Genomic DNA, 23,739 nt, shown 5'->3' with positions numbered 1-23,739 from the left:
ATTTTAAAATATTTTCTTAACGTGGCTTATTGTATTTAATAATACTTCCAAAAATTAACTTGTTTTCCATGTCTTATGAACTCAGATTTATGAATAAATGCACGTACGTTTACATTAAACGCGAGACCAACAATAAATACGATACGGTACGATATAACATGAAATTATTTCACACAAGAATCAATTCGAATGGGATATGCACATACGTACGGATGCGCATCATTTGGAACTCAATATTTTTACCATGTAAGTCTTGTGACATGATCGGTTTTAGTTTTGGATGGTTTAATGAAGCCAAGAAACTGCAATTCTGCAACAACCCGTGTAAAACGAGCCCTTTTCAACAAAATAAAACAAATTAGTATGAGCATACACCGGCGCGGAAGGAATGCGATATACTTACTGAATTATTGGATCAACTTGCTGCTCTGCTTCGTCATTATTGGTATCATCGATAATTATGCGGAAAGCTTGGAGCCAATCGAAGAGATTTATCAAACGGCCACATTCTAAATGCAGTTTGTACGCTATGGAGAGATCCGGCAGAGAAGGCACAATGCAGGACGATTCGTCAAGATGGCAACAATCACACTGTGTGTAGTATTGAGGGTTGTTAAGGGCAATGTGCACCGCTGCTCTAGGAGCACCAACAATGTGCTGCCGAAGGTAGGTGCTGTCGTTGTAGAGAAACAGTTCCACTAATGGCACTTCTTGGCTGGTAGCGGGACGAAGATATCGTTGAAAAATATTTTTTACGAAATAATCTATTATCTTTCCAATAGTTCGGCTTACAGCGGACTCGCTTTTAGAATGTTTTGCTGCCGTGAGCAACTTTTCACGCAGCTCTTGCCGTCCCATATGAGGTGAAAGAAGAGATGACGGTTTGTCGCTTTGCTTTTCCCCTAAGATTGGTTCGTGATTTGCATCCACTAGTTCATCGGACAAAAGCACCAATCCGTTTGCCATTTCCTCCAATGGTGCTACCTCGTACACTATACAGCCTTTGATACTCAATTGATCGTTTCGATTCACCCACAACAACACCACGTCCAGCACCTGTTTAACCTTCTGCAGCATTTCTTCTTTCGAGAGAAACGATAATAACTGAGCGCATTCCTTGAACTCGGGCAGCAAGGTCACATCTGATGCAACACATAGACAATACATCTCACGAATTTGCTTGCCCAATGGTGCTTTTGGAAGATCGCCTACGAGTGTTTGCAGTATGTGCAAGGCACAATGAAAATTAAACCAATAATTGTGCACCTGCACTATCATTGGCGCTAGTGTTCGTTTCAGGTGATCGTCGTTGGTAAGCAGATCTACGACATCTTGCGGGTTTTGACGGGATTCCACGTATGGCCGAAAAGAAGGCAGTTGCCGAATTTGGTCCAATTCTGATGACGAAAGATCATTGATCATTGCTTTCAGCTCGTCCTTATCGTTGATGATTGTGCTTAGTGCATTGATAGACTTTTGAAAGTAATGATCCATGAAAGCGTATTTGAAGCCCTCGATGAATCCATTTACAGAAAAGTCGTAAAATAAGAAAATATCCAACAGCAGCTTAAACACTTTGCCCGACAGATGGAACGGGCAGAACGGTGTCAACAATACCTCGTTCAAGATTTTGTTGAGATTTGCAGCAGATGATTCTGATTGGAAAACAGATATCTTGATTTTGCTTGTTACATGATACGGTAGCACATTATGGATGGTTGACACATCAGTTGCTACACCAAACACCAGCACAAATGGCAGCTTTGCAGCGTACGAGCTGGAACGTTAATAAAGTTTCATTTAATATGCGCTTTGGATGTGTTCTCTGTCACATTACTTACTCTAAAATGATTATCAGATCTTGCAGAACAACGGGATTGAACAGCTCAAAGTCCGGTACAATAATGGTAAGATTTGGTCTCGCATCACCATTCACTTGCGTTTCCAGGTACCACGCCTGTAAAACGTCTAAATTCAGCAGGTTTTTACGAAATCGTTTTTCAATACTGCTAGCTTTGGATTGGCTCTCAATGCACTTCCCGACGATTGTTTCGATGGCTTGCTTAAGGTTTGTACCATCACGAGCCTGCAATATTACCACTATCGAGTGAGTGTTATTGTGGATATCGTCTGCGAGCTTCTCGAACTGGGACAGATGATCGGTTTGATTGATGCCTGTCAGCAGTGCTGCGGTTGGAAGGAATCCTTCGTATTTGTTTGATGGTTGACTGTTTTCTATAAACTTTAACAGATCATTAATAATTTTGTCATAGCTGCATGTTTGCAGCTTCGAAATCATCTCTTGTGTTCGTTCCCAGTGCTTTTTGTACATCTGAAACCAAAGCTGGTTGGTTGACCTTGCATTCAGAAAGCTGTTGCAGTGTTGGACCTTTCTGCGTCCTTTCGCACGTGTTGCTCCATTTTTAAACACAAATACACCCTAGAATTTACACCATTAGATAGCTGTAACATTCGATGATGATCATTTATGAAAGGGCTATCGAATACATACCTTCGAAATTGAATTCGTAGCGTCCATCACGACTATCGTGATGTGCCGTAAACACAGCAGATGGACTTAAAAAAGGCGCGATTCTGAACTGACGGTGCTCGACGAACGTGCTCCGGATGGTATTGAATTGAAGATTGTAGTGTTTATAACACAGTGTCCGGATTCACATGAAGTTCAAAAGCAATCTATTCCAGAATCTGATTAAAAAGCTTTTAATAGTTTGATTTCAATTCATTTCAAAATTTATCTTTTTGAATTATTGCAATCGCTTGTGAGCGACGTAAATTTTAAGTTTTAGTTCTTCATACCCGCATTGAAAGGTTTGTGCGGAATATGATTTCGTTTTTGGCGAGTACGCCAAATGTCAGAATGCTGCGCATGACACAGCCTAGCAAATGAAGACCTTTGCTTACAAATAAGATCGCAACAAACTTTAACTAGCCTTGATCCTGTACATAAGAAAGCATACAAACGTAAATCCAGAATTTCGGATATTGTAAAGCATAATTTATTCGTATTCTGGTAAAGTTTACTGTTAGTTTGATTTCATTTTGGTGTATAGTGGAGTTGTAAACAGTCAGTGAAGCCGTGTATCATTCGTGTGCTACGGTGCGTGGATTCTAGCCAAGGGTAAGGGTGCACCTATAATGAATCTAAAATGACTTGCAGTTTGCTTTATTCCATGCGATGCCAGCATAACTAATACCTTTTTTCTCCTTGCAGTTTTAAGCGTCCATTAAACTTGCTAACCGTACCAGCGTACGATACTCGATTCGATCCATAGTTGTTTAGTTTTGCATCTTCGAGAAAGAACGAAGCGAGAGTTGTCAGAGTGGAAGCAATTACTAAAAATGCCCCAGGAAATAAAGCGCGAGCGTAAAAATACACAGGTAATAATCTCGAATAATCTCGATGCAATTGTACAAATCGATACAACGAATCTATTAAATTAGATTGCTTGTATGGAAGATATGCCAGTGTATCACTAACAGTGAATGCGCAACAATTGCCGCCCGTTTCATGATGTACTTGAGTTAATCTCATATCCATTCCAACGTGTTCCGCTTTCTATATTTGTAGTCAATGATGCGCCCGAAATCTATTCACTGGAATGAAGTAATTATCCGAACCTCGATCTTCATCGAGTACCGTTGCTAACTGTTCTTAATTAAAATATCTGAAAACATGCGTGTTGTTAAAATTACGATTGCAGGCACCCTTATCTCCCTGTCCCATCCCGGATATCAGTGACGATGAGCTGGTGTCTATAACGGTGCGTGATCTAAATCGTACACTGAAAATGCGAGGATTAACCCGCGAGGAAATTGTTCGCATGAAGCAACGGCGTCGTACGCTGAAAAATCGGGGATATGCTGCCAGTTGCCGCATCAAGCGCATTGAACAGAAGGATGAGTTGGAGACCGAAAAGTCGCAAGAATGGCGTGATATGGAGCTAATGCACGAGGAAACGGGCCGACTGCAGGACGAGGCAGATTCGCTGCGAAACAAATATGAGGCATTGCGGAAATTTGCTATTTCGAAAAAGATACCACTACCACCAGAACTTGACGTGCTGTAAATTAAAGCCAGTTCGGTGCAGATGTAATGTATGTAACACGATTCCAATTATCTTTTTTGTTTAGTGTATTCCCCTAAATATAAGAACATTTAAAATCTCTTTCATAATAAACTTCCAATAGCGTTGTACCACGTACTATAATGATTGATATCAGCGTGAGTTTCATACAAAAATGACATCATGGGCAAGACGGAAATGCCGAAAATAAATCGACCTGATGATAAGCACATGGTCCACGTGTATTAAGATGACACCTTTTTTACAGAGACCACCTAGAGACCAGACCCACCTAGTATGCCAGTGTAAGAAAAAATAAACAACATATCATGTTATCAATGTTTGATAAGCTTATCGTGTCACATTGTAAGAAGGTTGAACCATTTATTAAAAACAAGTTTGCATTCAGCCGTTGCTATCATTGATGTATTATTGCAAATGCAGTGTGTGGAACTCATGAAATGCGAGCAAAATAACATTATCAATTCGCGAAACATTCGCTATTTTTTGGTGTCACATTGCATAATGCGAACGAGAGACATGTGTGTACATGGGCAAGATCGGTTCGATTTGAACAAAACATCGCTTGCTGACCAAGAAAAAGTAATAGAGGACGACCGAGCCTAGCAAGTGTCGGTATGGGGGTACTGATACGTAAAAATAAATCTACGAACTAAGCACAGCACTATATCCACCTTAGCATTAAAACAAATGCAAAAACTATTTCACGATCAACGCATCCGTGATGTAGGCCATACCCATACTACGCGTGTAATTGATTCGTCAGTTCACCGATACCGTTTACTGATCTTTGATATGGTCGAATATATGTTAACGTAAATTTTGTCGACGCACTGAACAGTTCGCTGCAGTATATGTTTGTTAAACGATGCCTAGTTTCGGGACAATCACGGAAACATTATCAACAGTACCCGATGATTAAAATAGGTCCAGGAAGTTTATGTGCTGCTGGGTACACATTGAAGATACATTTGCACTGTACGCATACTTTGAGATATCGTAATTTTAAAAGGCTTTTACATAAACTGCAATCGATCTCATTGTATCTCAAGTTTATATTAAATGTTATTTAAAGTTTTATTTTCTAACTAGCGTATGTCACGTATTTCCTTATATCCCATAATTGTAGCAATGTTATAGGGAATTCGATTACTATTGGTAAATTAAATTGATCACCTGGTTGTACTTTTTGAAGTCCCGGTATTGTATTTGGACGCAGGACCAATCCACCGTACACATGACTGACTCTCCAGCTACGGAACATGAAAGTAAAAAAAGCTAGAAATGGCCAGATCTCTTCAGGTTGTTGTGCCGGTGAAGAAGAAGAAAAAGTTGTGCTTTTTCCGAATCATCAAACAAACATCTAATTGAGACGAGTTCGGGAATGGAACGAGCCCTTGCTCGTCACGATAGCGCACACAATATGTAGATAAGGTTGACCGTTTGATCAACCACCACATGTGTCATGGTGACGAGTGTGCGCAATGAATGGTGTTCCGAATTCGCACGAATACTACACTACCGGGACCTGTTTGGGGATAAATAAGCGAGCGGAACGTGCGCTTGTTTTAGTCTGACCATATTCTTAGCTCAAGTTCGTTCAACAGGTAAGAAAGTGCGTGTCCAAGCAGGAAAGCGTCATCGATGCTGTCGGTGAAAAATGGTGCAAAAAACCGAATGATCATACAAACGCTCGGTGGTGTTAACTGGTGAAAAAATGATTCGTTTGCTTCGAGTTCAGTTCGGTTGAAGTTAATAGCAACGTTTAGCCATATATTTGAACAATTGTTCAACATAGCCGATTTTTAACTTTGCAGAGTGATACACACACCATTATGGAATTAGTTTAGAGGACAAAAATATCATCATAATTGCATGATCAAGGTTAAATCAATTATCCGCCCAAACTGTTGTGCCGGTATTGTGGAGAAGGTACATAGCTCTAGATTCATTAGATCTGTTAAACGCAAAGGGGATGAGGTGTTTTTGGTTATGAAAAAATCGTATTGACATTACATATAAAAATTGTATGACATTAGGATCTGTGGAAGGTTCCATCTAAAAAGCTATCAAAACAAATTGCGATTCCAATATGCGAATAAACGGAAGAAAAATTACTATTAGAATGATTAGAAGATTTTTTATAATAGAGGCACTGCTATGTTTGAAGAGTGAAATAGTTCATAATGGGCGTAGTAAGATAACACATATCAATATATTCGTGTATAGAAAAAAAAACTATATTGCGTAGCGTTTGGTTTTGCTTGCTTTCTTCATAATTTATAATATATTTTTTAAATACTCTTTCTTCACCCAAAGATCTTCACCTACCGTAAACATCATGCCGGATTACAAGGTGTATTACTTCAATGTTAAAGCTTTGGGCGAACCTCTGCGATTCCTGCTGTCCTACGGAAATCTCCCGTTCGATGATGTGAGGATCACCCGTGAAGAATGGCCAGCACTCAAGCCAAGTGAGTCACCTTACAAGCTACAATCTGTTTTCCCCCGTACACTATCGCTAACGTTTATGCACTAGTGTGTATTTTTTTAAATTGTATTATTTCATCCAATCGATAACTCATCGATATCTCATGCGATTATGCCGTCCCTAACCTTTGCATGCTTAATTCTACCGTCCGCTACAAAACGTTTCCTAGCGCTTTTTTCCCACCCCTTTACATTTCCCGTGATGAAGAGCCGATGTCACGATTGGTGACACGGTTTAAATTGACCTTCTAACCGAGATAGTTAGAATAGTATCGTTGTGTCGTGTTCTTCGAAACCGTCATTGTCGTCGATTGATGTACTATAATTTTAGCCATCGATTGATCCCATTCGAACCCAATGCGTACTCGTCTTCTTTCGGTAACTGTTGGCTAAAATAACTCACGAAGATCACGCGGAATGTGATTAACCTGGTTTGGTTTTGGTACGTGTCAGTTGCATTTTGTATATGTGCTAACCACCTGTGTTAGATGCAGCAAAGAAAACAAATGTGTCGTAGTTTGTAGTAACTAGAGAGTACAAGCCTAGAAAGCTTTTAGAGTAAGATTGAATTTTAATATTGGCTGGATTTTGAACCTTCACATTTCGATATGCAATTTTACATTAAACAAAAGCACATGCACATACACCTAATTGAGGTGATCGGAAAACCTCTACCGTAAGCAGCTGAATCTGGTGACCACGGCAAAGTGTGTTTTTTCCCGGGGGGTGAATTGAAAGGGTCTGTTGCAACAAAATTTTCCTCCTTTTTAGTTCGCTTTATTCATTCATCCATTTCCACTGCGATTTTCATTCGTATATGCCAACGGTTCCTTCCCGAATCGCGTGAAGGGTTTCATTCCAGTTACCATGAACCAACAATTCCATCTTTCGTTTCAGCAATGCCGATGGGTCAGATGCCGGTGCTGGAGGTTGACGGCAAAAAAGTGCACCAATCGGTCGCAATGTCCCGCTATTTGGCCAACCAGGTCGGTTTGGCCGGCGCTGACGATTGGGAGAACTTGATGATTGACACCGTGGTCGACACGGTGAACGATTTCCGTCTAAGTAAGCGTCCGCTTATACGGTGTCCCTGATTTTTCCGAAAGCACTGCAAAGTGCTCTCAAATTGGATGGATTATTCTACCGGCCAAATGTTTGCAATCCTTTTTGAGAGGACGGTTTGTGGTTAGAAGGTGTGCATAACATTGCAATGCATATAGGCCCTTGTGTGTAAGTCACGTTCCAACTTGAGACGATTTGTTTTTCTTGAATATCCATTCTTGAATAACTTAAGCCATTAAGCAACAAACGTTTTCGAACGAAAAGGATGCAAAACAAAAAATATAAATGGCCGATTGAATCATTCCTACCAGAAGGGACATTTAGCTGTACGATTCCCAAGCTGAATTACGCACATTAAAACTTGTAATATTTTAGAAATTGCCGTTGTCTCGTACGAACCGGACGATGATATCAAGGACAAGAAATTGGTTACTTTGAACACCGAGGTCATTCCATTCTATCTGGAGAAGCTGGACGACATTGCACGCGAAAATAACGGACATCTGGCAAATTCTAAAGTAAATGCTCGATCGAACAGTTCGATTACAGACTTAGGCAAACCGCATGCTAACATTCACCATTGTCAACTTTCATTCTTTTTCTTTCCCAATTTTTTTCCAGCTGAGTTGGGCCGACATTTATTTCACCGCAATTTTGGACTATTTGAACTACATGACCAAGTCTGATCTGGTCGCGAATCATCCGAATCTGCAGAAAGTGGTTGACAACGTTACATCGATCGAATCCATTCGAAACTGGATTGATAAACGACCAAAGACTGAGATCTAAATCGGGAAACGCATGTCGATATGCAAGTGCATGATATCCCGACGAAGTGTGTCATCGAATTGTAGTCCAACAATCGATTTCACTATCGCGATGCACTCAGAAAGTTTATTTTACCATGAAAAGAATCATGCGACGAAATAACTAAAACATATTTTACAAAAGAGATGGAAATAAACCTGTCCGTGGTGGTATGGACAAACAAGAACAGCGAAATTATATATGCGCTCCTCGTGAGTACAAAGAAGCATGTAGAAAAAAAAAACAATACAAAACGATCGTTCCGTTTTCCTTGCTGCAGACCCACATGTTACCATATTTCGTTTTCATAATCTTATCTACTAACAAACCAGTCTACTCTACCTCGGAGCCTGAGCTGCCGAGTCGTGCAGGCTTCGTGTCGATAGATCCTTCTTCTGTGTTATTATTTGAAATTTGTTTATGTGTGTGGTTGCCTTGTATCATTTCTATTCACTCGTTATATAGTTTTGTGATAAGATGGAGTTTAGTTTTTCTTTGTGTTTCTTTTACTTCAATTGTGGGTTCAAGATTCAGCTGCTTATCTCAAACAAACACACTGAAACGAACACAACCAAAAGTATGTAAGACGTTAAAGAAAAGAAAAAAAAATGAACGCATCCAAATTTACGTCCCGTACAAATCCAGCTACTATTAAAATTTAAAACTGCTATTTCTCTTCTTTTCTTTCCCTTCCGTCTGCCCGTTACCCGTCCAATGGTCCGTGTTTCTTTTTCTAGCTATGCCCATGGGCCAGATGCCGGTGTTGGAGGTCGATGGTAAGCGTGTTCATCAGTCGTTGGCCATGTGTCGATATGTAGCCAAGCAGATCAATTTGGCCGGCGATAATCCGCTCGAGGCACTGCAAATCGATGCAATTGTAGATACGATCAATGACTTCCGTCTAAGTAAGTATTGATCGGTGCTTGCATGCGTAGCGCCTTACAAATGATGATTCGTTTTATTCTCTCTTCGTAGAAATTGCAATTGTTGCCTACGAGCCGGACGATATGGTGAAGGAGAAGAAAATGGTCACCCTAAACAACGAAGTGATTCCGTTCTATCTGACCAAGCTGAACGTGATTGCTAAGGAGAACAACGGCCACCTGGTGCTCGGCAAGCCGACCTGGGCTGATGTTTATTTTGCCGGCATCCTAGACTATTTGAACTACTTGACCAAGACTAATCTGCTTGAGAATTTCCCGAACTTGCAGGATGTGGTCAATAAGGTGCTTGACAATGAAAACATCAAGGCTTACATTGCCAAGAGACCTATCACCGAGGTATAGATGAAGTGATAGAGCGTTTTTGCCTGCAGATTAATTTTCGTTTTGAATGCAATCATGTGAATTTGATTTGATTTTTTTTTTCAATTTTGTTCTTTGGTGAACCGACAATTGGTTCCGTTTGTTTCGACATCAAACAATAACTTACTCATTGGTTTCAAACGTTATGCACTCGTTAAGGCAACTTTACAATTCTTAGCGTGCGTTGTGCACAGCGTTTCAATTTCTACTCCCAAGGATAAGCTTTTTAACCATGAATAAACGGTCATTTATTCGCGATTTCATTTCATGCATGTGTTCACACAAAACATCATAAGTCGTAATAACTGTGTTTCTAGCATACACGCCTAAGCTAAGCTTGATTATGGATAAGTATGACAATAAATGGCGATTCAGAAGGTCGAGATGACAAAGTCTGTAGTTTCATCAATGAGTATGAATTTACAAATTACGAATAAAGTTGGAACGTATGGTCCAGCGCTCTTTCTGAGCTTTCATGCCACTTAAATGAAACGTTGAACTCCTCAATATAAATGCTTCTGCAATGTGTCATTGATTCGGTCGTTCGCAGAACGATAGACAGAGTCAAAACAATTGATCATACGATCGCAAAATGATAACAAGAATTGGACGTGTTTTGGTAAGTTTGCTTAGGTTTACAACGGCACGCAATTGATACAACCATTAAATCTCATGTAATTATATCTTCTACAAAACAAAGCTTCACCCTAGGAGTTTTTCGCAAAGATACCTGTCGACGTACACGTTCAACGATGGAGTTGGCACTATTTTGTTGGACAATGAGAAAACACGCAATTCTCTTTCGTTAGACATGATGGAGAGTATTCATAGGCATATCGTTGATAACCAGCATGATACCGAAATTCGGTGCATTGTTTTAGCAGCTCGGGGGCGTGTGTTTTCAGCAGGACATAATCTCAAAGAATTAACCGCTGAGCATGGACCAGACCACCACAAGCAAGTGTTTCACAAATGTTCGGAATTGATCGATACCATCCGGTTAGCGCCTGTACCTATCATTGCCAAAGTTGATGGCTTAGCTGCCGCAGCAGGATGTCAGCTGGTAGCGTCCTGTGATATGGCGGTTTGCAGTGATACTAGCACATTCTCTACTCCCGGGTAATACATACGCAAATTATGTTTTCTTCCCAAATACAATCTTGCTCACGATTCGTTGTTTCCCAGGGCTAGCTTTGGCATATTTTGTTCAACGCCGGGAATCGCGGTGGTACGGTCTATTCCTCGCATGAGAGCGGCCTATATGTTATTTACCGGACTTCCCATTACGGCAAACGAAGCCCTTGAAGCAGGACTTGTAAGTAAAGTAGTTTCTAAAACTGAGATCAATGAAGAGGTGGACAACATTTGTAAAGCCATAGCATCGAAAAGTCGTGCTGTAATTGCACTTGGCAAGACATTTTTTTATAAACAAATAGCAATGGACATTGCCACAGCGTATGAACTCGGTGAGCAAATAATGGTTCAAAATTTAGCTACAATCGATGGGCAGGAGGGAATAAAGAGCTTTGTAGAAAAGCGTCGACCTCAATGGCATCACAAAGAATAAATAAGTAGGATAAAGATTTTTGCTGCATTTAGATTGACCTTTGTACCTTTGTTTCCATAGTGTATACATTGTCGCGCAATTATTTAGAAATTGTACCTACGTTAAGCGATGTATAAGGAATAAATCTAAGTGCAATCATTGAAGCACGCCTGGTTATAAACAGCATGAGGATGGAATGTAGATTTAGGTGTTTATAGAAGCACATACCAGTATCCGACATCGGTTGATAATAAATTATTTTACATAGCAGAAAATAAATTTGTCCATCTTTACCATTTAACATTCAAACGATCCAACAGTACGACTGGAGCACAAGCTTTTCTGTTTGAGTTTTTTTGTCGTTTAATAATCTTCAATTGGCTCTGATACCTAATTAAGATCTACAGTTAACAGGTCGAAGCCGAAATCTATCTCTGAAATGTCTTGATTAAAGGCTGGAGTTGAATAGATCTAAGTTAGCGTTAGATTGCAGTAGACATCGAAGTATCGAAGTAACTCAGACTCAGTCTGCACAGCAGACTCACACCAACACATGAACGATAGAAGAGCAAAAGAGCGAAAATTCTTACCACCGTATCCCTCGATGTAGACCATCATTGTGATCCTCGACCAGACTAGAGTTCGACTCGACCCGGGAAACGGTCATGGTGAAGGATAGTTGTTGTGATCCGCGTAAGGAAACATGTGTTGTCGATTCAACATCTAGACACAGAGTGATTTTATTTTCACTCACAGCTGGCAGACATAACTGACACTCTTCACCCCTACCTTTTAGTTAAACCCTTATTTACATTTTTACTTAAATCTAACAGTTTTTATGATCAATCTCGAAAACGAAGTTAAGCGATTCTAATCGATCTTCTAGGTCCACTTTGATCCGCTTGTAAAGTTCCTGACTCTACTATTGTTGTGTCTTCTTTTGAGGTGTCCGAGATGATTGGGTAATTTACTTTAACACAGTATTACTATAGACACAAACTTTATACATAATTTATTTCAGTTCTTAATTTGTACGCCCGTAACACACCGAACGCTAAATCCTTCTGAGCCCACGCTTCGCTCCTTCTGATTGCGCGCTAAGCCGATCCTGCGGTCAGCGCCCTTCGGGTACTCACGCACTCATCACACGTGACAACCATAGCCGAGCGGCTGTCAGTGCGTGGCGCTAGCAATCAGGTTGGGCCATAACATCTCCCCCTTTTAATTGAGGTGGTATGCGTCGAACCTACGCGGAACTCTTCTAGGCCTAGAAGAGCGGCGTGGCGAAAACACCTTGGTGTTAACCTGTATGGCCTGACTGTCGCTGCTGATGGATTTTGTGTTGGTGTTGGACTACATGGATTGGCATGCTGAGTAGTACGCGTTACAGGCAGCTTCCACGTGTCCATGAGTATATCTAATGCGACCTTTGGATTCGCGTCATGTGTAACCCTTTCATTGTTTTGTACTCGCTTCCTTAACTGATTTATATGACATCGAATTAATCGTTCGTTCGTCTTTACTTTGTACATCACCCTACCAATGATTCCAACAACAGTGCCCGGCACCCATTCCCAACTATTACGCCTAAACACTTTAGCATACACTGGAGCGCCGTTTTGAAACATTCTTCTTGCTCCATGCTGACTCTCTGAACGAGGGGATGGTACGGGATGTAGCAATTCTAAACATGTACGTATTGGCCTACCAAACATAATCCTCGCTGGCGTACTGTAATTTTCCAATTGCGCGTTTGGTGTCGAGCGATATGTTTGTAGGAAAATGTCTAAAGCCTCCTGCATTGCAAGTCCACTGTACGTTATTTTTTTGATTGCTCTTTTAAATGTGTCTACGAAACGTTCTGCCTGGCCATTGGACTGAGGGTGGAAAGGTGCTGTAGTCACATGATTTATGCCGTTCTTTACACAAAATTCCCTAAACTCTGAACTTACAAACTGTGTGCCATTATCGCTGACCATGGTAGCTGGTACTCCAAAACGAGCAAAAATTGACCTTAATATCGCTATGGTTGCTATTGTTGTGGTGCTGGTTTTAATAATTTCGGGCCACTTTGAAAATGCATCGACTACTACTAAGAAATGCTCTCCGTTTAAAGGTCCTGCGTAGTCGATATGCACTCGCTGCCAAGGTGAACTAACCGTAGGCCAGGGTGCTGGAGCTGAATGTGGTGGAGACTTTGCAGCGACGGCACAGGCTGCGCAAGTCTCAACAACCTCCTGAACGTCTTTATCCAGGGATGGCCAATAAACGTAGCTCCTGGCTAACGCCTTCATCCGTTGAATGAGTGGATGTCCTTGGTGAAGTTGCGTTAAACATCTGGCACGAAGCTTTTCAGGGATTACCAATCTCTCCCCGAACATAATGCAGCCGTCTACCGTAGACAAGGCCTCTTTCCGATGATGGAATCGTGCCAGCTCCGACCCGAAAGATGCGTTACGGGGCCATCCGTCCGTTACATAATGGCTGAGTTTCCGTAACAGTGTGTCTTCTCGTGTAGCTTTCTGCACATCTACAAAAGTCAGAGGAAATGAATTAATGGCTTGCACTGCTACGAACCTTAAATCATCCTCCAAACTCAAACTAGCGATGATGTATTCCGATTCCGGCTTAGCTTAATTCCTGATCAGTCGAGACAAGACATCGGCGTTTCCAAACGATCCAGTTGGCACGTACTCAATTGTAAAGTCATACAACTGTAACGTCAAGGCAAATCTCTGCAGACGGTTCGCCGTGTAGACTGGAATGCCCTTTTTTGATCCAAAAATACGAAGCAGGGGCCGGTGATCGGTTTGCAGGTTGAAGTGTCGGCCGTACAGCATTTTGTGGAATTTTGTGACCGCAAAGACGATGGCTAACCCCTCACGATCTATTTGGCTGTAGTTCTGTTCGGCCTTTGACAATGCTCGTGAAGCATGCTGAACTACCTTCACTGATCCATCCGGAAATTTGTGGCTAATTGTTGCTCCAAGCCCCACTGATGAGGCATCCGCTGCGACAATGATGTCCGCTGCAGGATCGTAATGCGTAAGAAGCAGGTTTGATGACAGGACTTGTTTAAATTTACGAAAAACATTTTCGCATTGCTGGTTCCAGGTGAATTTGCCGTCGTTCTTCAACAGATTGTCCAGTGGATAACGAAGGTTGCGCATATTTGGGACGAACTTCCCATAATAATTAATCGCGCCCAAAAATGAGCGAACACCGCTCACATCTGTTGGTGCAGGAAGGTTAAGGATTGCTTCTATTTTTGCTGGATTTGGTCTTAAACCTTGCCGATCGACGATATAGCCCAAATATTCGATGCTTGTGGTTTTGAATGCACATTTTTCCGCTCGAATTGTGAATCCATAATCCTGAATTAGCTGAAGCAGCCCGGACAAATTGTCATCGTGTTCTTTGCTCGTTCTGCCTCCAACAACCACATCATCCATGTATCCGCAAGCTCCCTTCAGACCGGCCAACATAGCGTCCATGATTTGTTGAAATGCTGCTGGCGCTATTTTCACTCCCGGTGGCAGCCTGTTGTATAAATACAAGCCACGATGAGTGTTGATGGTGAGTAGTGGCCGATACTGCTCCTCGATTTCTACTTGCAGAAAAGCGTCCGAAAGATCGATTTTACTGAAATATTCGCAATGGGCTAATTTTGCAAATATATCTTCCGGTATTGGTAGTGGATGTTCGTGCGATTTAAGAGCGGAATTTAGTCCAGTGGAGTAGTCGCCGCAAATACGAATACTACCATTTGCCTTGCGAACTACCACTATTGGAGCTGCCCATTCTGTATAGTCGATAGGTGTAATAATGCCTGATTTTTCTAGGCGATCTAGCTCCTTATTAACTGTTTCTTGCATCGCATACGCTACTGGTCTTTTGGGCTTGAAGACTGGTCGACAGTCGTGTTTTAAGTGGAGTTGCACTTTAGCCTTTGTGCATAGCCCTGTGCCACGAAAAACTGCTGGAAACTGCTGTTGTATGCCGCTGGGTATAGCTGCCATACTACAAATCTTGTTGCAGAAACTGTCCATCGGCATTGATCCCAGATCGAACAGTTCTATTAAGTCCGCTCCGAGCAGTGAAACGTCCACCGTTACTACTCGAATTGTAGCTGACTTTGATATGCCTCCGATCGTGATGTTTGCTCGAAACTCCCCGCACATTTGCAAGCCTTCTCCTGTTGCTGTTTTAGCTCTAACTGCAGGCTGAGCCAAAGTCGGTTTTCCGATACGCTGCCACAGTTTACGGTTGATGATCGTGATATCGGAACCCGTATCTAACTGAAATTCAGCGGGAGTTCCATTTATCGTTAGCTTTGCATACCTGCGGCGCCCACGAACACTGCATACGTTCACTGTGACGACACGCAAGTCGGCTTGGGGCTTCCCTCGAAATCTACGATGTGTAGGCCGATTGGGTCTATTGCAGTGGCCCTCTCGATGACCTGTTCGACCACAATCACGACACTTATGCGATTTGTAAGTGCATTCGCTCACCCAATGAAGTGCTCCGCATAACCAACATGGATTTGTCGGTTTTTCCTTTTTGTTGAATAATCGCTGATGGTCTTGACGCTGCTGATGCTCTTGTCGGTTGCCCTGCTGATGCTGTTGGTTCGAACGAGATACTGTCCGCTGATGATGGCTCTTTTGTATTGCTAGGACTTTTTCATCCTTTGCAGCAAGTAATGTGGTGTCCTGTTTTATACTTGCAATGTACTGGCATTCTGCTGCAAGTTGCTCTAGGTTTGACAGCTTTGCCTTTCCGATTGCCGCTAATGCTCTTGTTCGTAACTCTGTGTCTGCCTCTTCCTTCATGCCACATACGAACACAAGACATTTAAATTGGTCCTCAGTCATACCAGCCAGCTGAAAATTCTCGCATGCTCGATTTACTTTTGAAGCGTATTCCAAAATATCTTCTCCGACTGATTTCTTTGTGTGTAAACACTTGTAGCGCTTATTCAAAAGAGACTTTACCAAAGATTAGCTTAAGCTTTTCCACTGTCTGTTCGAACGACAAATCTTTCGGTAAGGATGGCAGAATGAAATTAGAAAACCTCTGATGCTCGGTCGGTCCTAATTTGCGCAAAAGCAGTCTGCTTTTGGTTACGTCGTCCAATCGGGAAACTTCGTTGGTAAAACGGTCCTCATATCTCGAATACCACACTTCAAATGTAATGCCTGACTCGGGCTCGAACCGGAACTCGGTGATGCTGCTTGCTATCCATTCTATGCGCTGTTCGGTGGTGTTACTTTGCGGGGGTGGCGGTTGCAGCGTTTGCGTTGCTGGTTGCGGGATTTGCTGCGCGAATTGAGCCATGAATGTTTGCTGCTGTGCCATTTGCTGTCGCATGAGTTGCAGCATTTCCAGAATGATGTTCCCTTCCGCCGATGTTGCTGAGAATGCTGACGCCGATGATGACGCTTGGGCAGCATTTTGCGATGGTGGATGATGCAAATTATGAGGCGGTTGCTGCTGGGGAAAAACGGCTGCTGTATTAAACACGTCTGATATACGCCGCTGTTCATCCGATGATGGATCTCCTCCCGGGTTGCTCATCCTGCGTCTTTTCCTTGACGACGGAATTTTAACACGCATAAACGGACGCGGACGCGGACGCAAAAACTGATACGATGGGACAACGTAGTGAACGAAAACGAATGCAACGCGATGGTGGACTGTGCGCGTCACTACACGTATTTAGCACAATTACTTTTGGAACAAACTTTATCACGAAAATATCCTCGTCGCCACTGTTGTGTCTTCTTTTGAGGTGTCCGAGATGATTGGGTAATTTACTTTAACACAGTATTACTATAGACACAAACTTTATACATAATTTATTTCAGTTCTTAATTTGTACACGCACCGCCCGTAACACACCGAACGCTAAATCCTTCTGAGCCCACGCTTCGCTCCTTCTGATTGCGCGCTAAGCCGATCCTGCGGTCAGCGCCCTTCGGGTACTCACGCACTCATCACACGTGACAACCATAGCCGAGCGGCTGTCAGTGCGTGGCGCTAGCAATCAGGTTGGGCCATAACAACTATTATGTCATTTGGTTGGATATTTGGATCATTTGGAACGTAAAAAAATTCTCCTTGGTCTCTATCTGGATATGAATAATCTACCCATGTTCCTGAGTTATACTCGTCACCATCTTGAGATCACCAGATTTCAGGACCCGGTCTCAGCTGGTTGATGTGCCTCATCCAAACTCTTCCATCATCCAGATTTACCTCATAATGTTTTTGCCTAGTTCTTTTATAATCGTTCCGAATTTCCATTTCTCAGTTTGGGACAGTAAGTCTCTTGCAGCTACCTTTTTATTTAGTATGAACGTACCTTGGTGTATATCACTTTGTTGCTTCTTCTATTTGTTGCGTAGATATCATACAATCAATTCCAAGTCTTTACTTGTTTACCGAATATTAAGCGTGAAGGGCTTTACTCTGCGCTAGCATGGGCTGTTTTTCTATAAGTAAATAGTATGTTTTGTAACATTTTTGGAATGACTTAACGCCGCGCCTACTTCGTAAAATGAAGCATCTACTGCCAGTGCAATTGGCAAGGTGGTGTCATAGTGAACCAGCTATCGGTGAGCATGCATTTCCTTCTTAATCCATTTAAATGCTTGTTGGCATTTTTCATTCCATTCAATTGGTGTTTCCTTTTTAAGTAAATTATAGACAGGATACATTTTAGAACTTGGGGAAGGGAGAGGGAGGGGGCGGGTGTATAAGGTTTGTTTTATAAGATAGAGGGTTTGTTTTATAAGATAGAGGGTTTGTTTTATAAGATAGAGGGTTTGTTTTGTAAGTTTTGTGTTTGGAAGTCACTTCCGATTAATTAAATAAAACCGAGATGATCGAATTATAAATGTTGTATACGACAATCGAGGTTGCCTGCCCCTGGACCCGAAGTAGTGAGTGCCGCTCCTACGGGACAATGATCGGTCTCCTAAGGATGCGTGCCTGGGTTAGGGAGAGTGCGTTGTTCTCGCCTAGCAGCCTAGCCGTTAGGTTGTGTGTATCGTATCATGTAAATTTTGGTCTTAAATAGTTGTGTAATAAATGTTAGTTTTATAACTTCACAAGATCCAACAGTGACGACGAGGATTTCTGTTTTAATCGTGTTTTACCGTATAAACCACACGTGCAAAAAGTGCAAAAAGTTAAAAAAAAATAAAATGCATAGCAACGAAGATACTCAGCAGACGCACAATAGTGATTGTGTAGGATTGCGCCCTACACTGATTAATTTGAGAATTCAAGAGGTGAATCCTCCAAGGGGGTCAAAGCTAACAGCTTGATTTTTAACTCATCGGAGAGCGCTACCAGGTGTCTAATGTTCGCTACCCGTTTCCAGGACTTGCATTAGATCTGACAGCTGGATGGTTAAAGGATAAACTCCAAAATCTGGCTGTTGACTGATTCGTTTATTGAAATGCTATGGGTAGACATCACCCATGGTGTTGCTCTATTAGCGACGTTTACTCATTTCAACCTAATAATTTCTAAATGCGCCATTTTGTCCAATAACCAAAAGGTTATCCTGTCCTAGTAGTTCTTATTCATATTCCTAGGTGGCGCTAATCGTCTCGTTTTATGGCCTACCTTTAGGCGCGTTGTCTATCCTAAATAGCTTACCTTCTAGGCGCTTTATCTATCCTAAACAGTGATGCTGGACCGCCATCGCGCAACAGCCATCGAGGAAGCGTCGGTCAATCAGAATCCGAATTCGGTTGGATTCATGAACTTTTTAAGCAGCAACAATTAATGATGCAAGAACAGCAACAAACTTTTATGAAGCAACAAGAAAAGTTCATAGCAGAAATTTGGCAAACTGCACGCTGCAAGGATCCCGTGAATGTGGAGCGGATAAGTGATGTGCTGGCGGGCCAAATTAAAGACTTTCGTTTCAATCCGGAAGAGCGTGTGACTTTTACCGGATGGTTTTCGCGATACGAAGACCTTTTTAAGAAGTATGCGCATAAGCTGGAAGACGTTGGGAAGGTACGATTGCTGCTGAGGAAGCTTGGTTTACCCGAGCACGAACGATATACGAGTTATGTGCTGCCAAATAAACCCAAAGATTTTAATTTTACCGAGACGGTGAGCAAGTTAAAATCGCTCTTTGGTCCCCGTGAATCGGAGGTGAGCAAACGGATTAAGTGTCTGCAATTACAAAAGACTAGGCTGGAGGATTATGTGTCTTTTAGCTGCCGCGTGAATAAGAGTGTGGTAGAATCCGAACTCGCAGTTTTAACCGAAGAACAACTGAAGTGTTTTTTATTTGTGTGCGGTTTAAAGGATGATAGTGACGCCGACGTGAGACTGCGATTGCTGAAGCAAATTAGAGGGAACGGTTTGATAACTTTGCCCCAATTAGCTAACCCAGAACAAAGAAGTTAGCGTCGTGAAGGGCGAGAAAAGTGATAGACCTGGTCCGAGGAGGTCAAATAACCGTACAAAAGAACGTGAGCAACGTGAAGCGCAAGCCAATAGACCCGCGACAAAATGTTGGCTTTGTGGTGAAGGGCACTATGCTCGGAAGTGTTCATATCGCGGTTACAAATGCAAGCAATGCTATAAATATGGCCACAAGGAAGGACATTGTAACGCAGCCGAACGGTATAAAATATCGAGATATAACAAAGTGAGAACGGTTACAGTTGTAGGGTCATGAGTAAAGGTAAAGGTCATGTGAATGTGATCCTAAATGGCGAACCTATAAGGATGATGGTGGACACTGGTGCTGATATCTTTATAATTTCGAGAGAACAATGGCGGAAAATCGGCGAGCCGCCATTGCGCCCACCATCCGTGAAGGCAAAGACGGCGTCGGGCAGCAATTTGCGAATCATAGGTGAATTTTGTGCACAGCTAACTTTGAAGCAACAAACGAAAAATTGTGTAGTGCGAGTCACTGAGGAACAATTAATGTTGCTAGGTGCAAAAGTGAGAATGGAGTTGAAGAAAGACGCTGTTCCCGTGTTTCGTCCGAAACGACCCGTATCGTACGCGATGCGTCCGGCAATAGACGAGGAGTTAGATCGGCTGCATCATAACCCGCGTTAATTTTTCGGCTTGGGCAGCGCCTGTAGTAGTAGTGCGCAAGGCTAATGGGAGTATACGCCAACAGTAAACACACATCGAGGATTGTATGCTTACAATCGACTGCCAAGGTTGCACCAGGTGCCTTCCAGCAATTAATGGAGACCATGATGGCTGGAATAAAGGATGTGGCGGTGTACCTAGATGACATAGTGATCGGCGGAGCTGATGGACACTCTCACATGATGAACCTCCGAGCGGTACTAGCGAAGCTGCGGGATTACGGATTAAAAATCAGACCAGAGAAGGGTAACTTTATGCAAAAACAGATTGTTTAGGATAGATAAAGCGCCTAGAAGGTAGGCTATTTAGGATAAACAAAGCGCCTAAAGGTAGGCCATAAAATGAGACTATTAGCGCCACCTAGGAATATGAATAAGAATTACTAGGACAGGATTACCTTTGGTCATTGGACAAAATGGCGAATTTAGAAATTGTTAGGTTGAAATGATTAAACGTCGCTAATAGAGCAACACCATGGGTGGTGTCTACCCATAGCATTTCAATAAACGAATGAGTCGACAGCCAGATTTTGGAGTTTATCCTTTAACCATCCAGCTGTCAGATCTAATGCAAGTCCTGGAAACGGGTAGCGAACATTAGACACGTGGTAGCGCTCTCCGATGAGTTAAAATCAAGCTGTTATTTTTGACCCCCTTGGAGGATTCACCTCTTGGATTCTCAAATTATTCAGTGTAGGGCGCAATCCTACACACAGATTAAATATCTTAGTCACATTTTAGATCGTGAAGGACATCGACCGGATCCCGCCAAGATAGAAGCAATCGTGAACATGCCCACTAGAGATGAGAATAATCACTCTTTTCAAGGATTTGAATCAGAGTCAAAGAGTGGGTTTAAAGATTTGAAACCTTTACTCATTCTTTTGAGATTCATTAAAAGTATTACACTGTATTAATGTTTTAACCACTCTTTTGTGCCTATACTCACTCTCACTCTCTGTGCCGACTAGAAACTCACACAGGAGTGAGTATAACTGTTTTATCACTCTTTGGATTATAATCACTCTGCAAGAGTGAGTAAAAGAGTATTATCACTCTTTTGAGATTGTAAACACTGATGATGAGTGAGAAAACGTGTTTTGTCACTCTCTTTGGATTTTAATGCCCGCCAGGGGATTTCGGATTAGTAAGAGTGAGTAAAATGTGTTGTTTCTCTTGTTGGATTGTAAACATTGAATAAAATAGGAAGAGTGTAAAAAAGAGTGACAGTGTTTTATTATACGTTTTGGAATGAAATCGATGAATAGGAGTGAGTAAAAGTGTTTTATCACTCCTTTTGGATTCAAATAATTCAGTAGGTGTGATTATCTATTAAAAATTTTAAAATTAATAAATAATTAATAATTCATTAATTAAAAATTAATTGATGGATGTTATATACGAATTATTTTCCATGAATAAATGATGTTATTATGAAAAAATATGATTATAAAAGTCGTTTTATTTAAAATGGTTTATTATAAGGAAAGTAAAATGGTATATTGTAAAACAATAAGATGCAATCGGTCATTTATGGGCACCGAGAAATCGCAAGATTTTTTTTCATTCACCTTGATACCGAAAACCGGAAATAATAATCGTATTCCAAATCGTTATGAATTTAACCAGGAATTCAAATTTGTAAAAATAAATCATACGTCATTAATTTTAACAGACCTTGGCTCCTATTCATCGATTTCATTCCAAAACGTATAATAAAACACTGTCACTCTCTTTTACACTCTTCCTATTTTATTCAATGTTTACAATCCAACAAGAGAAACAACACATTTTACTCACTCTTACTAATCCGAAATCCCCTGGCGGGCATTAAAATCCAAAGAGAGTGACAAAACACGTTTTCTCACTCATCATCAGTGTTTACAATCTCAAAAGAGTGATAATACTCTTTTACTCACTCTTGCAGAGTGATTATAATCCAAAGAGTGATAAAACAGTTATACTCACTCCTGTGTGAGTTTCTAGTCGGCACCGAGAGTGAGAGCGAGTATAGGCACAAAAGAGTGGTTAAAGGAGCCATAAAAACCCTTCGTGCTGATTTATACTCATTCACTCTCTCGATGGTTTCAAATCACTCACTCGCTCTTACTCAGCGTGCACGTCTCTAGTGCAAATACCGTAGATGATACTATCCGTCTTCGACAGGAGCTGTCCGATCTACTTGCTAAAGGGGGACTTGAATTACGCAAGTGGACATCAAATCATCTTGGCGTTCTTAACGGTTTAAGTGCTGATCAAATTGGCACACAATCTTCACTGCACTTCACGCCAAATGAAACGGTGAAAACACTCGGTATCTCCTGGAAACCCGAAGCCGACGAACTGTGTTTCGATTCGAATATTTGTGCTGAACCCGCAAGTTCCACCAAGCGATCCATTTTATCATGCACTGCGAAAATGTGTAATCCGCTTGGGCTAATTGCGCCAGTATTAGTTCGAGCAAAGTTGCTGATGCAGGAGTTGTGGTTGCTGAAATCCGGCTGGGATGATCCCGTTCCTGAGCTAATCTACAACAAATGGACGACAATTCGTGATGACTGGCAATCTTTATCAAAATACAAAACTAATCGTCATGTTCTCTTACCCAATTCAAAAGTAGAATTCCACACATTCACCGATGCCTCCGAAGCAGCCTATGGAGCATCTATCTACGCGCGTTGTGAGAACACGGAAGGGGAAATACGCATCAGCCTACTAGCATTGAAGTCCCGAGTTGCACCTCTTAAACGCGTCACACTACCAAGACTGGAACTTAGCGCTGATGTTTTGGGCGCCCAACTCCAGCATCGGGTCCAAAAAGCGATGCAGATCTGATCTTCTTTTGGTCTGATTCTACCGTAACGCTAAAATGGATAGCGTCTCCGCCCAACACTTGGAATACGTTCGTGGCGAATCGTGTTGCTGAGGTACGGCGCTATTCCCATCCTCGACAATGGGGACACGTTCCAGGTGTCTGCAATCCTGCCGATTTGGTTTCTCGTGGAATGTCGGCAGCGAACTTCACCAAGAGCCGATTATGGCACTTCGTCCCGGAATGGTTAACTCTTTCACCATCGTTCTGGCCCAGCGTAAATCCGGATTCCATCGACGGAATGGATCTAGAAATCCGTCAGGTGAGTGCAACTATCGTTTCCACCTCAACTCATCCATGGTTCGATATTTCATCATCCTTCACTAGGTTGGTACGCATAATTGGGTATTGCGTACGTTTTTCGCGCAATGCCAGGCAAAAGGCGGGCACACCACACATCGTAACACCA

The 23,739-nt window shown here is 41.9% G+C and overlaps 5 protein-coding genes across 7 annotated transcripts; 3 read left to right on the top strand and 2 right to left on the bottom strand.

The window, feature by feature from the left end:
• Positions 1-66: 66 nt before the first annotated feature.
• LOC128297104 (origin recognition complex subunit 3) lies at positions 67-2,554 on the bottom strand. Its single transcript, XM_053032669.1, has 4 exons — positions 2,513-2,554; positions 1,842-2,440; positions 404-1,777; positions 67-336 (listed from the first exon to the last, which is right to left on the bottom strand). Exons 1-4 carry the CDS (start codon positions 2,537-2,539, stop codon positions 240-242), a joined length of 2,097 nt encoding a protein of 698 aa, XP_052888629.1. The 5' UTR covers positions 2,540-2,554; the 3' UTR covers positions 67-239.
• Positions 2,555-2,944: 390 nt separating this feature from the next.
• Positions 2,945-4,249, top strand: LOC128297431 (transcription factor MafK). 3 transcript variants are annotated; one of them, XM_053033066.1, is made up of 5 exons: positions 2,945-3,142; positions 3,236-3,402; positions 3,593-3,628; positions 3,726-4,119; positions 4,213-4,249. In XM_053033066.1, the coding sequence occupies exons 2-4, from the start codon at positions 3,364-3,366 to the stop codon at positions 4,089-4,091; spliced, it is 441 nt and encodes a 146-aa protein (XP_052889026.1). In that variant the 5' UTR covers positions 2,945-3,142; positions 3,236-3,363; the 3' UTR covers positions 4,092-4,119; positions 4,213-4,249. The 3 variants fall into 3 exon arrangements, with proteins under 3 accessions (XP_052889026.1, XP_052889025.1, XP_052889027.1); XM_053033065.1 differs by having other exon boundaries at positions 3,726-4,217; XM_053033067.1 differs by lacking the exon at positions 3,593-3,628 and having other exon boundaries at positions 3,726-4,217.
• A 1,344-nt stretch (positions 4,250-5,593) lies between these two features.
• On the top strand, positions 5,594-10,150 carry LOC128297021 (glutathione S-transferase). Its single transcript, XM_053032574.1, has 7 exons — positions 5,594-5,716; positions 6,429-6,583; positions 7,497-7,664; positions 8,037-8,179; positions 8,283-8,447; positions 9,139-9,373; positions 9,444-10,150. The coding sequence occupies exons 2-7, from the start codon at positions 6,451-6,453 to the stop codon at positions 9,752-9,754; spliced, it is 1,155 nt and encodes a 384-aa protein (XP_052888534.1). The 5' UTR covers positions 5,594-5,716; positions 6,429-6,450; the 3' UTR covers positions 9,755-10,150.
• Positions 10,151-10,355: 205 nt separating this feature from the next.
• Positions 10,356-11,810, top strand: LOC128297486 (enoyl-CoA hydratase domain-containing protein 3, mitochondrial). Its single transcript, XM_053033136.1, has 3 exons — positions 10,356-10,391; positions 10,473-10,891; positions 10,958-11,810. The coding sequence occupies exons 1-3, from the start codon at positions 10,365-10,367 to the stop codon at positions 11,337-11,339; spliced, it is 828 nt and encodes a 275-aa protein (XP_052889096.1). The 5' UTR covers positions 10,356-10,364; the 3' UTR covers positions 11,340-11,810.
• A 2,141-nt stretch (positions 11,811-13,951) lies between these two features.
• LOC128297011 (uncharacterized protein K02A2.6-like) lies at positions 13,952-16,898 on the bottom strand. Its single transcript, XM_053032564.1, has 2 exons — positions 16,449-16,898; positions 13,952-15,616 (listed from the first exon to the last, which is right to left on the bottom strand). The coding sequence occupies exons 1-2, from the start codon at positions 16,896-16,898 to the stop codon at positions 13,952-13,954; spliced, it is 2,115 nt and encodes a 704-aa protein (XP_052888524.1).
• Positions 16,899-23,739: the final 6,841 nt, after the last annotated feature.

The sequence above is a fragment of the Anopheles moucheti genome, chromosome 2 (genome assembly GCF_943734755.1).
Source record: "Anopheles moucheti chromosome 2, idAnoMoucSN_F20_07, whole genome shotgun sequence".
Classification (NCBI taxonomy): domain Eukaryota; kingdom Metazoa; phylum Arthropoda; class Insecta; order Diptera; family Culicidae; genus Anopheles; species Anopheles moucheti.
The sequence above is the reverse complement of the archived record's forward strand: the minus strand, read 5'-3'. Positions and strand labels throughout refer to the sequence as shown.